Genomic DNA, 17,972 nt, shown 5'->3' with positions numbered 1-17,972 from the left:
AAATCAAAACCTCAATGAGGTACCATTACACGCCAGTCAGAATGGCTGCTATCCAAAAGTCTACAAGCAATAAATGCTGGAGAGGGTGTGGAGAAAAGGGAACCCTCTTACACTGTTGGTGGGAATGCAAACTAGTACAGCTACTATGGAGAACAATGTGGAGATTTCTTAAAAAACTGGAAATAGAATTGCCATATGACCCAGCAATCCCACTCATGGGCATACACACCAAGGAAACCAGATCTGAAAGAGACACGTGCACCCCAATGTTCATCGCAGCACTGTTTATAATAGCCAGGACATGGTAGCAACCTAGATGCCCATCAGCAGACGAATGGATAAGGAAGCTGTGGTACATACACATCATGGAATATTACTCAGCCATTAAAAAGAATTCATTTGAATCAGTTCTAATGAATTGAATGAAACTGGAGCCCATTATACAGAGTGAAGTAAGCCAGAAAGATAAAGACCAACACAGTATACTAATGGATATATATGGAATTTAAAAAGATGGTAAAGATATTACTTTTTAAAGTCAAATTTCATAAAGATGATATCATGTTAACTTTTCCATTTTGATTTCTTCATATTTGTCTTCCTCTTCTATGTGCATTTGTTACTTCATTTTATTTTGAGAGCTCTTTGAAGATTATCCTGAAATACCATCTACTCGTAACATGCTTGTGATCAATGACCAGATAATGGTGGATACAGGTGTCTTTATTTTATGTGTGATGTGTTGTTTCCTTCTTTCAGATGTTTTTCAAAGCTGACCTTAAATTCTTAATTACTGTGTCTTCCAAGTAGCATTAGGAGACTGTGAGTACCCCATCCTAAAGTGACCTCTCCTTCCTTTAAAATACTGTGTTCTTAAACCACCTAACACTCATAGTAGATGAACATTAAATCTTTTAGACCAGTGTGTTACATTAAATTCTCCCATTAGATAATTGTGAGATTATAATCTCTCCTAAATTCTAAGACATTTAAGAATATGTTGTTAAATTTTGTGGTTTATATGTTTAATAGAATACACTGTTATAGCAGAGTCCTCATAAACATTTACTTGGTGAACAAACAAAATACATGTATTTCTAACAACAATTACTTGATAAAAATTAGTTTTGTTGTGAATGTTGCTTTTGAGATTCCTTGCTGCTCTCAACATCATGAAACTGCATTTATTCAGATGTACTTATTTTAACTACTTAATTATGAAAACTATTAAGTTTAATAGCAATATTCAACCTTCATATTTAAAATTAAAAGCCACATATTGGAGGAATTATTCTAGATTTCAGTAATATTTTTTGCAAAAAATGTCTAAGAGCATATTACAGAGAAAGATAAATTAATATGAAAACCGAGTAAACAATTTCATCAAAATGGATTCAGATGAAATCTTGGGTATACATTTTATACTTCCATAGAGTGGTATGCTTCCATGACAACTCAGTTGGTAAAGAATCCACCTGCAATGCAGGAGACCCTGGTTTGATTCCTCAGTTGGGAAGATCTGCTGGAGAAGGGATAGGCTACCCACTCCAGTATTCTTGGGCTTCCCTGTGGCTCTCCTGATAAAGAATCTGCCGGCAATGTGGGAGACATGTGTTCGATCCCTGGGTTGGGAAGATCCACGAGAGAAGGGAAAGGCTACCCACTCCAGTACTCTTGCCTGAAAAATTCCATGGACAGAGGAACTTGGTAGGCTACAACCCATGGGATCGTAAAGAGTTGGACACAACTGAGCGACTTCACTTTCGCTTTCACCTACTATGTACCAGGCACTATTATGTAGTAGTATTTAGGTATTTGTTAAATATTTGTTGAGTTAATGATCTGCAACATTGTGGATAAGCCATTTAGGATCACCATTTCCATCCCCATCTATGTATACTCTTAACTTTCATGGATTTTCAAATGTGAAACGTTGTTACTACATAACTGGAAGATATTGCTGACTAAGTATATTACAGAACCTTCCACTTGTGAATTATTCTAACAAATGAGGACCAGAAATTGAAATAAAAAAAGATCAACCCACTAAAAGTATTCTGACATGCTTGTTTCTCCTACTTTTCATAATTTTTATTTGTTTGTTTGTGGAAGATGTTCTCATATCACTTATCTGCTGAGAATATGGAGAACACACAGTTCATTTTAATGACATGTGTATACACTTTAGAAACTGGTTAGCTTACCTGGAATGAAAAAGAGATACTGAGTGGTAACATACAAACCAGGTAAACAGCTGTTGCAAGGTTTTCCTACTAGTTTCTAAAGGACAAAATAGTCCTATAAGGACAAAATACAGACTAAAAAATAAAACACATACTTCTAAGTTATTTTGAATTTTGCATATCTTTGAAATAAATAAACATTTGATAAATAAACATCTCCACCAACATTTGTAACTTTCTATTGTTACATGTGATAACTATCTAGTATATAATTTATGTTTATATTTTATCTCAGTATCTTCCTCCCACTAAGAAAATCACTCGAATTTTTTTGATTAAACATTGGCTATGATTTTCAAATTTTAAAATTCTGTATTGCTTTTCCCATATGAAAAGCAAGCATGACAAAATAATCTTTCTGAGGCCAAATATAATGACTTCATCATAGCATGAAATAAGTATTATGGCTCTGTTGTTACCCACCTACCCTTCAATCCATGTATCCATCATCTATCTCTCTGTCAACAAACTCATTAATGTTCACATTGAATATATAATTTACTGAAATACCCTACATATTACTTTTGCATTTATTGAAACACAAATTTTCATATGGATTTCTCAACTCTGAAATCACTGATAGTCTATCAATGTCAAAATTCAACAGACTGCAGTAACATTTTAAAAATGGAAAAAGGAGGGCTGAGAAATTCTACAAAGATAGAAATTAAAAAGTGTGGTAAGCTGGGAGGCAAGGGGCCTAATTGCTCTGCGTAGTAACTATATTTCTGTAATAATTTTCATCTCACTATCAGTTGAAAAAAAAGTAACATTTCCCTTGATATGGCCTGGATAAAGCTCATGATCTGCCCTCAGCTTATGCAATTAACTTCCAATGCATTTGCACACTGGGAATGCAAAACCAGGTAATTTTCACCTGGAGTACTTTCCATTTTGGCATTTCTGACAGCATTCTCAAGAACCCTCCACGAATTTAGAGTGTGTTTAAGTTAGCATCCCCATATAAAACTCACTGATACTCAATCATTCTCTTCAGGGCCTATTAGCCTTATTTGAATTTGTCACATATGGATGGCTTGACTAACGTTTTCTTTCTTATTAAATCTCTCCTTTTTCCCCTTTGGTTAGCACTACCACCTGGTGACCTGGAGAGTTGATACTGAACTTCTGTTTAATCCTCATCCTAATTAAGTGAAGCAGCTGAGCAACCAGAAACCTCTGCCTCCTTCCCTTTTGAGGCTTAAATCCACCGCACTCCAGGCCATTCCAGTTTAGGAAGGAAAAACGCAATCTGTGATTCAAATGTGTTCTGATTCCACAGGGCCCGGTGTTACTTCTCAGCTTCTGAGTTGGCCTGTACTCATATCTTTAAAGAACATTAAAGAGGCTTTGGCACAGTTACAAGTCAAGGTTCCTAATCTGATGTTTGCTCACATTCAAAATAGTGAAGGCCTCTTTACCAGTACTCCATTCCTCATAAGGGCATGTGAAGCATTGCATGCAATTACATCATGTATTTAAAATCATCTTCCAAGGCATTAAGATTTGCCATATAAGCAAAAGTGTCTGCTATTGTGAATTAATCACTCACCTTTGTTGCACAAATGTTGGAACTAAATTTCCTTTCCTTTCTCCTCTTCCCCAAATTATTGTCTCTTCAAATATAAAAATAAAATCTTTCATGTTTCATGCCAAGCAGAAACTAATATAAGATACTTTTTTCCATTACCTTTTTTCTAGTTTCCTTATCAAGATAGCATTGCTACCTTAGGTAAATAACTGTTGAAGTACAAAACAGATTTTAGGAGTTATAGGAGAAAATTATGAGCAGCTCTTTAGCACTGGTCGATTAGTACGTTTGTTAAGAAAGACTGCTATCAGAAAGCCCCTATGAATCTCTGTTCCAAGGTGGGAAAGTATCCTTTCAAAATAACTTAAAGGAATCACTCTAACATAAAGCCTGCACTAATACCTATACTCATACTGATTAGTCACTAAGTGGTGTCCGACTCTTTTTTGACCCCATGGGATGTTTCAGGCAAGAATACTGGAGTGGGTTGCGATTTCCTTCTCCAATGTTCATATATTACTCATTTTAAAAATATCTTTATAATTTAATTTATCATAATAGAAATGAAAAGAGGTTTTTTGAGAGCTCTTTGAAAATTATACTTTTACATTAACAGAGTAAATGTCAGAGGATTCATTTAATTTTTTCACACTCTAAGTCTACCATAAAACTCTCACTTTCTTCTTTCTTATCAACTAGTTCTTGCTGAAATAATGTAACTGCTTTTCTTTCTCTCCTTCATCTTTCTAAGTTCCTGATTCCCTCAGAGTATCACAGAATAACCATAAAATCTAAGCATGCCTTCTTCTCACAGTTAACATCTGTTCTAGGTAATTCTACTGTCCCTGCCTATTGCACTGTCAATGCTGCTGCTGCTGCTAAGCCGCTTCAGTCGTGTCCGACTCTGTGCGACCCCATGGACGGCAGCCCACCAGGCTCCCCCGTCCCTGGGATTCTCCAGGCAAGAACACTGGAGTGCTTGCCATTTCCTTCTCCAATGCATGAAAGTGAAAAGTGAAAGTGATGTCGCTCAGTCGTGTCCGACTCTTCGCGACCCCATGGACTGCAGCCTACCAGGCTCCTCCGTCCATGGGATTTTTCCAGGCAAAAGTACTGCAGCAGGGTGCCATCATCCAGGTTTAGATGCCACATTAACTTGCAAGAAAATTCTGCCATGGCCTTCACCATGGAAAACTGCTGAACACATCAGAATTCAGTATGCACATGTATGGTTGATCTGTGCTAGTATGCTCATTTAAACATACAGGTGTGCCTTAATTACATGAGATTCCTCCAGGAGGTTACCAGGCTTGGGAACATTTCTAAGACACTCAGATTTCGAATTCTGTTCATAGCTATCCAATGGCATATCTGAAATGGTAAAATATTTAATAGCAAGAATTTAAGTGGTTTTTGAAGAGTTACGACTAAGTCCCTGATGTCCTGATTGTTGGCTGATCAGCTCCTGACACTGGATCCAAAGAAAGCCGTGCTCACTGCTGTTAAGAGTACTATATAAGGTCTTTCAGCTTCACAGCAGCACCTGCCTAGGTTGATGTCACAAATACCTTCTGCGCCTCAAAAGGAGCAGTTTTCAAGTTGCTGTGGGTGTCAGAATCACATGAATTACTTCAGAGAATGCAGACTCTTAGGTAGTGGTGGAAATATGCAATATTTAACAAAATATCTCAGGTGCAATATGCTGATGCAGGTGGTCTCAAGGCTCACACTCACAGAAGCACTGCACCTGAATATGCAAAAGGTTCCCGCAAGCAGCAGAGGAGGTGACTCAAACTCACGAAAGGAAAACCACTAAGGCAGTACTATCACAGGCCAGGAATCCAAGACCAGAGGAATATTTAGGTCTTTATGCTAAAGGCACATGTTAAAAATACCTATTCGAGTAAAGCTGATGGTGTAAATGACCATCTTGGAGGAAGCTCTACCTAGATAATTTAAATTATTTGTGACTAGGTAAGTATTTCAAATTATTGGGACGTTCAGGGAAATCCTAGAGAAATTCTTAAGAAATCTCAGGCTTATGTTCCAGAGTAATTATAAAATCAAAAGAATCACAACTTTATGATAAATGTAACCAGACAGTACTAACTATACTGCACATTATATATATATTTTAATTTGTGAGACTCTAAAAAGATTATATACACTTATTCAAACAAACTTGTATTTGCATTTGGAAATTTAGACTATTCTTAAAAAAAGAATGGTTTATGCAAATCCGTGTATATTACAAACATCACTCACGCATTTTTTTAAGTACAGGTCTTTTTTTTTCAATTGGAGGAAAATTGCTATACAATGTTGTGTTGGTTGCTGCTGCAGCACTGACATATATACAAATGTCACTTCACTTTTGTAACTCAAGACTTCAGGCCTTTTCTATGAAAAAGTATCAAACCTACAGAAGGATGTCAAAGTATCTCTCTTCTTTCCATTCAGCACTCTCAGACGTTAGATAGTAATATTAAAACATTTTCACCTATAGAGCTGAAACACACATTTGGCACCAGAAGGTTGCACATTTGCTTTTGCTTTCATGCAGTACAACTGAAAAGTCTCCAAGAAAGTCTGCCATCCTCAAGAGCTGCAGCGCCTGCACGCTAAGTCACTTCAGTCGTGTCCAACTCTGTGACTGTGGACACAGTCCACCAGGCTCCTCTGTCAGTGGGATTTCCCAGGCAAGAATACTGGGGTGGGCTGCCTTTTTCTCTTTCAGGGCATTTTCCCTTAATGCCTCAAGAGGTTTCTTCTCAGAAATAGCTGGTGTGTATGGCAGCTCCCTCTAAATCCTTATCCCAAGGATGACATCTGTGACTTCACCCTCATAAGGTTTCTAAATATAGCTCAAAGGAACACATTACCTCATTTTCTAACCTTGAGCAAACAAGCATATGCCTGTGGGAACAGTTTGTCTTGAAAATTCAGAAACATACTCTAGACTTTCACTGGGTTATCACAGAAAGAAAGTGAAGACTCCTAGCCCATTATAGTAAATGTCCTGAAATGCTTTCAAATTATTTTTAGCATTTACTGTGACAAAGTGTTGCATAAACTAATATCAATTTACAGTCCTTTTGGATATGAATTTTTAAGTAATTGCATACAAAAAGTTATAAAATGAGAGGGCTTCAAGGTGCCTTTTTCGTATATCTCAAGAGGAGCTTTAGCTGATAATGACAAATAGATAATTAAATCTCCAGCCTTATAGATGGGAGAAATATTTTAATCTCTTGGGTATGGCCACAAAGCTCCTGAATGGACTCATTATGAGTCTTTGCTCAGGGCATGGACAGATCTTCCCTGGTCAGAAAATCTAAAAGTATAACCACAAGCTAATTTTAATAGCTTTTGATCAGTGGCAGAAGATTGGAAGCATAGAGCTAACAATAAATCCTAGTTTGCAATAAACAATTTTATCACTTTTAGGATTTCATAAATATTTAATTGCAATCCTTTTGCACACACATTCTAGTAGCCTAACAAAAAATAAATAAGAATATAATCATACATGGATACTTCTCCAAATGAGTCTAACATAAAGAGCTAAAAAATCATCCTTCTCTCCCTCCCCAGTGAGTAAATATGAAATCCATTTTAATCAGTATTCTCAGTATTCTATTATTAATAATTCTTGTGATTCCATTATAAAACACAGCTAAGGAAGAAAAATGTTTATACTAAAATTATATAGTACTTTTGAAAAAGAAGAAGGCAAGGATTGATCAAAGAATTCTAAAACTAAACATCCTTTGTGAAACCAGAATTTATAAAGCAGTAGACAGTGTCAGTCTAAAATCACTGCGGATGGCGACTGCACCATGAAATTAGAAGATGATTGCTTCTTGGCAGGAAAGCTATGACAAACTTAGTCAGTGTATTAAAAAGCAAAGACATCATTTTGCCAACAAAGATCTGTATAGTCAAGAATATGGTCTTTCCAGTAGTCATGTACAGATATGAGAGTTGGATCATAAAGAAGGCAGAGCACCAAAGAATTGGTGCTTTCAAACTGTGGTGTTGGAGAAGACTCTTGAGAGTCTCTTGGACAGCAAGGAGATAAAACCAGTCAATCCTAAAGGGAATCAGCCCTGAATATTCATTGGAAAGACTGATCCTGAAGGTGAAGCTCCAACACTCTGGCCACCTGATGTGAAGAGCCAACTCATTGGAAAAGACCCTGATGCTCGGAAAGATTGAGGGCAGAAGAAGAGGGCAACAGAGGATGAGATGGTTGGATGGCATCACCGACTCAATGGACATGAGCTTGGGCAAACTCCAGGAGATGGTGAGGGACAGGGAGGCCTGGCATGCTGCAGTCCATGGGGTCACAAAGAGTTGGGCAGGGCTTGGTGACTGAACAACAATGAACAGACAGAGTCAGAGGGATCCAGGACTCTTAATCAGGTTTAGCATGGCAACGTTCGGGTGAAGTAAAGTGGTCCTGTTATCTCCACAGCTGACTTGGGTAATCAGGATAAAATGTCCCATCTGCCAAGGTATTTCTCATAGAAGGTTTCTAAGTCATTACTTCTCAGCACTATGAAAGGTCAACACACGGCAGTTTAAACATCCAGCCATCCACATAGGAAAAGCCACTCTTCATCTAGCCCAGTTCAGGATGAACTTGCCTTTTAGGTACACAATGTTCCCATTTTCTGCAATGAGCAAAGAAATAATGAACACATGTGTTGCAGGAGAAACTTTAAATAAGGTGCAGGAGGACCATCCAGAAGACACAGAACTTCTAATAAAAACTATGAAACAATAAGTCTCACATGCGGCAGATGACTATCATTCAGTTTGCAAACGTTAAGTCGGTTTTAACAATGCTGCTAGCTCCTGAAACTACAGCCCAGAGACAGAAACAACACATGAGGGTAGGTCTGGAGTATTCTCATCATCTGCTTCTTCATGAGCCGTTATATATTCACTGACTCATCTACTGAATTTGCAGTTCTTCTAACAGCACTCTTGAGAGTTCTCTCAGACTATTAAACTCAGAAACAAGTTGATAAAAATGTATGTATTAATTTTTTAACTCATACAGTCTTCAGAAATGTATTGAGTACTCCTGATGGCAGCTCACCAGTGCCTCAAGCACTTCTAGGTATGACCTTCATGATCTCCAGGCCCAGGCCTTTGTGCTTATTGTTAATACATCACTAGTATTTTAAAAGAGGTAACTGTTATCTTCTTTCCCAACACAACTTGCAAACTAAGCTGTAAGATTCTTCCCTGACTGAGGCTTTTTTAGGTGACTGGATCCTTAATGGAATAGCCTGTAACAGAATTTTTAAAAATATGCTATTCAGGCTAAAGTGTATGTTATGACATTAATAATGTAATAATCGGGCATCGGTTACACATAATTAAACATTCCAGGAAACTGGTGACTAAATAAATAAATCAGTGAAGTAACTGCCCAGGGCAAGGGTGGTGATGATGATTTATCTCTGGAATTCTTTTGGATATGAACAAATGTTCCAAATAATTTTCATGTATTTTGAATATTTTCAAACAAAATATCACATAGGTCCACAATCCAGTGATACACACTTGCATAGCTTTTTAAAATCATATCATAGCATGTTAATGGCTTTTAATATCCAAATCCAGAGGTTATTATATTTTCTATGGCAAATATTCCAAATTTCCAGTTTCTTATATATTAACTGAATAAATAACTTCAATATGAGTTCTTATATAATCTAACTGCCAATTCCACTCCTTCTCAAATCTGTGTTTTAATCAATTTGTTCCATGAGTATCACTGTGGTAACAGTTCCCTTGCCTTAAATCCATCCTCTAGTTTACATTTTTTCCTGCTCTCATTTTGCTACTTTTATTTATTTATTTTTTTTCATTTTGCTACTTTTAAAACTTTAACGGATTTTCATAGGAAACTTTCATTCTCTTGATGTTATTTCCTATATGACGTCCATCACCCTTGGACAGAAAGATCAAGCCAGTCAATCATAAAGGATATCAACCCTGAATATTCATTGAAAAGACAGATGCTGAAGCTGAAGCACCAATACTTTGGCCACCTGATGTGAAGAGCCAACTCATTGGAAAAGATCCTAATACTGGGAAAGATTGAGGGCAAGAGGAGAAGGGGGCAACAGAGGATGAGATGGTTGGATGGCACCAATGACTCAATGGACATGAATTTGAGCAAACTTAGGAAGATAGTGGACAGGGAAACCTGGTGTGCTGCAGTTCTTGGGGTCACAGAGTCAGACATGACTTAGCAACTGAACAACAACAATCTCTCTAGACCACATTAATTCTTTACTTTCCAACACTTTCATAATATTTTATTCATCACATTGACACACTGGATATAGTTAATTGTCTACAGGGCATTGTCCCCACTAGACCATGAACTCGCTGAGAACAAGAACTGCATCTTGTTCATTTTTATATCTCCCAATCTAGCAATGCTTCATCATAACAAAGCCCACCAACAAACATGAAGGACCACTTACAAAAAAAAAATATAACTAGGCATTTAGTCACTAATTTCAAAGTTCATGTCATAATACAATGACATTTGCAAGGCAATTAATTAGTTCCTTACACACAAGGAATGAAAATTATAACATGTAAGTGCAAAAGCAATGCCATTTCCTATTAAAGCATATATCATTTAAAAAAGAATGAGGGAATAATATGACATTACCAGAACTCATGTAAATAAAGCTAGAGAACTTCATTTAGGGACATAAATAAGTGGGGATAAATGTTTTGGTATTGGAAATCTCACATTTGAAAAGATGCTAATTCTTTAAAAATTAACTTATAAATCCAATGCACATTCAGTCATAACTACAGCAGGATTTTTAATGGCTTTGTCAAACTGATTTTGAGATCTATACTTGAGAGAAAACATGTAAAATTTTGAACAAGAACAAGAGAAAATGTCGCCAACCACAACACACTATAAAATGAAGCTAATCAGAGCAACGTGGTGCTAGTGCCACAAAGAACGGACACCAGTTGAACAGAACTGAATCAATTCCCTAAAATAAAAATATTAGCATTACGATAAAGACATCATTTCAAATCTATGAATAAGGAAGGTCTTGTAAACAAACAGGATTAAATAATTGGTTATAAATGTATAATGTTAAAGAAAATTATGCTATACATAAAAACTCATTAGAGAAGAAGGTGTGGAGAAAATAGATGTAAACTAGCTTACAAATAAAAAAATGAAATATTTTCAAAATGTTCATGTAGCAAAGGTCTCCTATGGAAATCATAACCAGAGAAACAGAAAGCTACAAATTGAATACCATGTAAATTAAAAGCCATTGAGATGATGAAATACATCACAAAGTTAAAAAAAAAAAGACATGATATTGAGAGAAAATACTGTAAAATCATCTTCTACAAAAAGGCTTAAAACCTCAAAACATCCGAAATATATAGGAAAAGAGTAGGAAAAATGCCTCACCCATCTTCTGTTAGACTTTTCTTTTTCTTCTAACAAGGTAACAATTCATAAAAGAAAACTAAATACACACGGAAGATGTATAGGAAAAGATGCTCAAGTTATTTTAACTAGTTCTGTAACAACTTCAAAAACACCTTATTTTTGTTTCCATACTGTCAAAAATGTAAAAGATATATACTGTTTACTATCATGTAGGGTATGAGGGCATTGGGCCCCCTCATACATGGTTGATGGAGGGTTCTAATGGAATCCCTTTGGAATACAACTTGCAATATTTATCGAAAATGTTACACTCTTTAAACCAAAAATTCCACTTTCAAGAATGAATCATACCAAAATACATATATGTACAACAAAAGACTGTTCAAGGATGTTCAGTGCAGTCTTGATTATAATAATGAAAATTTAGAAAAAATGGAATAAAGCCCCTCAGACTTATTTTTACAAACGAGTCAGAGAATATTTATGTTCACGTAAAAAATTAAACTGCATAGAAATTGTTAAAAAAAGGACCAGATTTATATACATCAAATATTAATAATTTTTTCTGAGGATAAAAGCTATGGGAGGTCACAGAAGGAGAAAAACAAAAGTTTCACATTGTTATCTCTCTTGTTTGAATGAGTACAACTAGAATGCATTCTTGCAGTTTTTATATATTTTAAAAAACAACCATAAAAAGATACCTAGAATATGTGTACTTAATTGCAAAAAAAAAAATAGTGGGACTGAAAGTTTATGGTCTGAGTAATCAATAATTAATCAGCAATTCATTCAACAAATATATATTGGTATAATCCAGTACCAAAGATTAAGTTAGGTAGTAGTCACACAAGGATGAGACAAGCCCTACCCTCACGATCATTTAAAAATCATAGGGACCCAGAAAAGTAGCTGAATTATAAGGTGACAACTGCTAATGCAAAGATACACAGATGTCACATTCTTGCTGGGGAAGGACAGGCAGGTTTCGGGTAAGGTGGTGCAAGTGAAAAAAATTTTTTAAGTGAATAGTAATATTCCCAACAGACAAGGGTAGAGGAGAAGAATTTCATGTAATGGGCAAAGTCATCCTGACCTGAGGTCACAGGCTCTGCTGTGCTCCTCTCTTGAGTTGAATGTTATCTCCCATCCCTTACTTAAAACCTGTGCACCCTCAGCTAAGAGACTTGGCCCCTCTCAACCTCCATGTCATAGCATGCTATAACATGGCTGTAGCAATCACACCACTCCATGGGTTCACCAAGAAGACCGAACAAAATCATTCATAAAAGCCTCAGGACAGTATTTAGAACATGTATATTGATAAAGATTTGCCACTCTTCTGTGTGTTACCTATAAAGAAGCCAAAAGGATTGCAGTATGTTCAGGAAACTGAAAGAAGGCTGAAATAGGTGGGTAGCAAAACTTTGAAACATTTACTAGCATACACTAAAACACAAAGAACTTCAAGTAACTTCAGAGTGCTTCACGTAAATGGAGAATAAATCTAACTTGGGGTTTATTTACTTCCATGCTAATAGGAGACCTAGTTCATGATCAATAGAACAAATTTTAATATATATTCAATGAGATTTGCATATTTCCCTGGTAAATCTGTATAAATGATAATGAAATTGTTTACTTGCAAACATGTAAGGTTTCCAAAATTGTTATTTAAAGCAATGTTCAACAAGGAATTTAATTTTTGAAAAAAATTCATCTACTAAAATTAAAATATTTTATTTAAAAATAGCTTCTATTATTTAATACAAAACTCCTTTCGTTTCAGTTTCCATCTGCCTCTCTCTTTAGGACGTCACTATTTATTTGCTTTCTCACCGTCTTTCAAACCCATAAGAATTCACATGAACTATTGTTTCAAATGCCCCTCCCAATCTTCCTGTATCACCTGGCTCTTATATTACCGCATATACGCAAAGCCCTGGTCCTGTCAATTACTAGTTATGTGACTTTAGTAAGTTACTTGACCTCTCTGAGCCTCAGGTTCCTCACTTATAAAATGGGAATAATACTTATTCCCATTATATATACTTATAAGGTTGTAAGAATTATACAAATTATTATATGTAAAACAAAACAATGTCTGGAATCTTTTAAATGTTTAATTAACTGGTAATACTAGTTTAATTAACCTTCCAGTTCCTTAATCTTTCCTGTGGAACCCTTAACATGTCTCTCTTTTTCCTGCTTCTCTTTCAGGGCAATGTATACCCTCGTGCTGGCTTTCTGCACTCTCTAAACTCCTCTGTCAGAATAATCTTCATGTCATATCTAGTACTTTCTTGAAAGTCTTCATATCTTACTTAATCTTTATCCCCATATGTGACTATCCTCTAAACACTATCATTTCTAATTTTTTTCCAATCTTATCATATTATTAAAATTAAAACTATATTTGGACATGAAGCAATACAAAATATTAAAAGAACTGAGTTTATTTTACTATATAGTCTAAAAATTGAGTAAAATAGCTTGGTTTACAATCAACATTATTTTAAAGGAATAGCTATCTAATGACTATCCAAAGGAATATCTGATTTTTAACATTATAAATATAAATGTGAAAATAGATTATTAGAAACAAATATTACTGTAACTAGTACTAAAACTTCTGCTACAAGATTGATATATATTTTGTTCAGAACAGCTTTACCCAGTAGAATATTTATTTCTGTCTTGCAGCACAAGCTTTTCATAATGAATCACATTCAAAAATACATTAAAAAAAGATATACTAGTATATGTCAGGAAAAAAAATTGATGATGCTTGAAGGTACTTTCCATGAAAAATTAAATATGGCACAATGGTCATTTTGTAGACTTCATTAATGAAATTGGAAAGAGATTATTAATCTTGAGTGTTAAATTGAACCTGTGGTGAAAATTGATCAAGCTTCTCCTGGCTCAGAAATACCCGACAGCTACTATTGATCAAGAGTTTGGGACACTGATTATAATTTATATCTAAACACAAAGGATGTGCGATAGAAATAATTTTTAAAAGATTTCAGATTCAAAACATATATACTATGAAGCCTAACAGAGGAAGTCTTAGGAGTACCAGCTTTATCGTGGAGATCCACAGGAAAACATACCTGGCTAGGCTGAAGGCATCGTCGATCAAACCTGCTCGGTTGCTGACAGAGAGAAGCTATGAGGCCAACCAAAAAAGCAAAAATACAAAAATGGAGTTATTTAGGATTAGAATGGCAGATGTTCATATGTCTAAACAGATATTTGATGAGTAAAGTCCAGTTTACCTCATGATTCCTGATTAATTGATCAATTAATAATCTCCAGTTCCTTAAATCATAGTTGACTCTAAAATAGCCAGTTTGATTGATGTTCCCCAGCAACCAGCTTCCTTTGTCCAAAGTTATCCTATGGTGTTCTGAAAACAGCATTTTAGGGGTAAGAGAGATTTTCAATTTTAAGAGTTAAAACAGGAGGAAGTATGCTTTCTTAATATCAAATGTCACAGTACCAATAATTAAAAGAGGACACCATTCTAAATACCTAATTGAAGTCTACTTTTTACTAATTACACAATTAATCACTATGGTTAGAATTTGCTAGAAAACCTTTAGTGTCTTATTCATTAGTACTCAATTAACTGTTTTCTTATAATTAACATTTTTATTCTTGATAAAGCCCTATTATGTATATATAATTATCTTTCTCAAGATAAATATAACCAAGAAATCTACTACTGCATTCATGTGGCTTCCAGTTAGATTGTATATGTATCTGTGGTTGGAATAAAAAAAGGTTTCAGGTGCATAATCTACTTATTTTATTCAGGAAGAAAGTGATTATAACAGTAGGGCTCATTTATTTGAAAGTCACTGTTATTTCTTGCCCTCTTCCTTGTGCTTTTTGAACGTGCTAATAAATAACAGATTTTTCAGCATCATCAATCATGTTGGGAAAAAGAACCTCATTTAAAGCTCTCGTATTTCTACATATAATTAGAACAAAGATAATAAATTTTGCTTATTAGAATCACTTTGGAAAATGGTAACTTGATTGCATTTACTGGTTAATTCAATTAAAGGAAGCCAGTAAAAGCAGTCTTATAACTTAACATATTTAACCCCTTCAAATATGATACAGAGAACTCATTCACTTTTTTGTGTGTGTGTGTGTAATAAAGTTTTATTAAAGTATAAAGGAGATAGAGAAAGCTTCTGACATAGGCATCAGAAGGGGGCAAAAGAGTACCCCTTTGCTAGTGTTAGCAATGGAGTTATATACTCTCCAATGAACCCAAAGAATGTCTGGAGGTTGCAAAGACCTCACCAGACCCACTCCCACTCATTCTCTTTTAATGGCAGCCTTTATTGACTTCCTAAAACCGTAGTTTACAATTCTAGTCACTTTGCTGCTGATGCCGTCAGGACTCATGCTTCATAGAAGTAGCATAATGTGCGAAGTTATTTAAAACTTGTAGTATATATATTGGAAGGACTGGTTTTGAAGCTGAAACTCCGATACTTTGGCCACCTGATGCAAAGAGCTGACTCATTGGAAAAGACCCTGATGCTGGGAAAGATTGAGGGCAGGAGGAGAAGGGGACGACAGAGGATGAGATGGTTGGATGGCATCACCAACTCAATGGACATGGGTTTGGGTGGACTCTGGGAGTTGGTGATGGACAGGGAGGCCTGGTGTGCTGTGGTTTATGGGGTCGCAAAGAGTCGGACACGACTGAGCGACTGCAACTGAACTCAACTGAACTTAACTATATATATATATATATAATTTTTAAAAAAGAGTACAAAACCTGTATTGTTGTAACTAGTCTCCTATATAAAAATATTTGAACTTAGGCTATTGATTGTTTTTGGCTCTCAATTTCCTTACCTATAACCTAAAGGCCAAGTAATGCCATTTAAGGACCCTTCCAATTGTATGGTTCAACGGCAAAAGGGTATAATTTATTAGTTTGAGATTTTACACAGCCTAATCTGTGGTACTTAGAAAAATAAATCTGTCAGATATTACTCTAAAATATTTATAACTTTCCAAGTTTCTAATGCTTTGTATCTGCATATTTTTCAAAAATGTAATATTTACCCACACAATTTCTGTGAAGCTTTAGAATGTGACCCAATTTTACAGATTTTAAAAATAAAAACAAATAATCTAAAAGATAGCATATAAAATTAGTTCTCATAAAGAGAGATTTTAGTTAATCATGTCTGAATTCACTGAAGAAAAACTGATTGAAGTATTGATGATATTGTTTTTCTTGAGAAACCCTAACTCTTTAGGAATGATAAGATTTTTTTTTTTATAACAAAACATATAACAAAACATGTAAACATTTATAACAAAACATTTAAAAATTGTTATTGATTTCACATGGGTTAAGAACAAGTTTAATCATTTTCATCTAGCAAGTGATTATTCTTTGAAGAAATTACAGTGTTAAAGCATTGGGTTTAATAAACACATGATAAAACTTTTTACAATTTTGAAATGGTCATGGATTTCTATATTAAATCTGTTTTTTAAAGTTACTTCCCCCTGACATTTTATATAGATGGTATAACTTACCTTCATATAAGGCACTTATTTCTAGTTTTTTGAGCTTTTGAATTCAACAACTTATAGGTAGGACAGAGACCAATTAAAACAGGAAAACAATCCCTACACTTGCTATGTAATCTGAGGAGAAAAAGAAAGGCAAGCATCTATTATTTTTACATATTCTATTATTAAATTAATAACTAAAACTTGAAGGTTATTACTGTTCATGGATATTTTTATACCTTTGCTATAAATGAAATCTTTGGAGAAATGATTCCCCAAAATATTTTGTAATAGATTTTTAAATATCTTTTTCATTCTACTTAATTATATCTCTAAAATGTTCTTCAGATTAATTAATGGCAAGCAATGAATTTTAAAGAGATCTTTCCCAGTAGTCTAATGAGGTACAGTGTATGATGAGTACCATAGTAAAAAGTATGGATGTTATATATCAGGTGTTAGTAGTAACAATTAAAATTTATATTTAGAATATATCCAAAATGGCACAAGATTTAGACTACATCAAGGCACAGAATAGTTGGCATTTTATAATGTTTAATATTTTTATATTTTATTCTTCCTTTTGGAATGGAAAAGAAAGCAGATCAGATCTTCTACTCAATAGTGGCTGGTTGCAGAACAATGAGAATTTAAAACAAACAAAAAAGTGAACCAGGATGCCAAGGGGAACAATGTGAAACAAATTCACATATAATAACACACCCTCGTTTTCTCATTGGACTCCTGTGAAAATCAAATTATATCATGCTCTGTAGAGATTATAGAGAACAATGCATGTGCACTCTATGGCCAACTGTTGAAACTGACAGATCTGCAAAGTAACCTAGTATTAAAATCTTGTGTGTGCATGTGTGTCACAAATAAACTTAGAAAAGAAAATCAAGTTCCTAAGACATTTTTGGCAAGTTATTTCTCAAGCCTTAATTTTCTCATTTGCAAAGTAGAGGTTAAAAAAAAATACCTTAGAGGCTCATGAGAATCCTATGAGCCAATATTTAAGGGAAGCATTATGCTATTTTTAATATTTACTTCTGATTTTCAGAATCACTTTCCCTTTTAATTTGAATTTTTTCTTTCCTAACGTTTGTCATTAAGTGTATTTCCTTCCACTATACATTAGTTAATAGTCAGTCAATATGAGGGCTACTATGTATAAATG

At 34.8% G+C, this 17,972-nt stretch overlaps 1 protein-coding gene across 1 annotated transcript in view; it reads right to left on the bottom strand.

Annotated features, from left to right (window-relative positions):
* The window catches only part of TRHDE (thyrotropin releasing hormone degrading enzyme), a 419,920-nt gene that overhangs the window by 69,095 nt on the left and 332,853 nt on the right, over positions 1-17,972 (bottom strand). The window contains exons 11-12 of the mRNA XM_061121911.1: positions 14,518-14,648; positions 14,353-14,408 (exon numbers count right to left, since the gene is read on the bottom strand). Of these exons, the coding sequence (XP_060977894.1) occupies positions 14,353-14,408; positions 14,518-14,648 (187 nt within the window). The remainder of the gene's footprint in view (positions 1-14,352; positions 14,409-14,517; positions 14,649-17,972) is intronic.

Source organism: Dama dama, chromosome 3 (genome assembly GCF_033118175.1).
Source record: "Dama dama isolate Ldn47 chromosome 3, ASM3311817v1, whole genome shotgun sequence".
Classification (NCBI taxonomy): domain Eukaryota; kingdom Metazoa; phylum Chordata; class Mammalia; order Artiodactyla; family Cervidae; genus Dama; species Dama dama.
The sequence above is the reverse complement of the archived record's forward strand: the minus strand, read 5'-3'. Positions and strand labels throughout refer to the sequence as shown.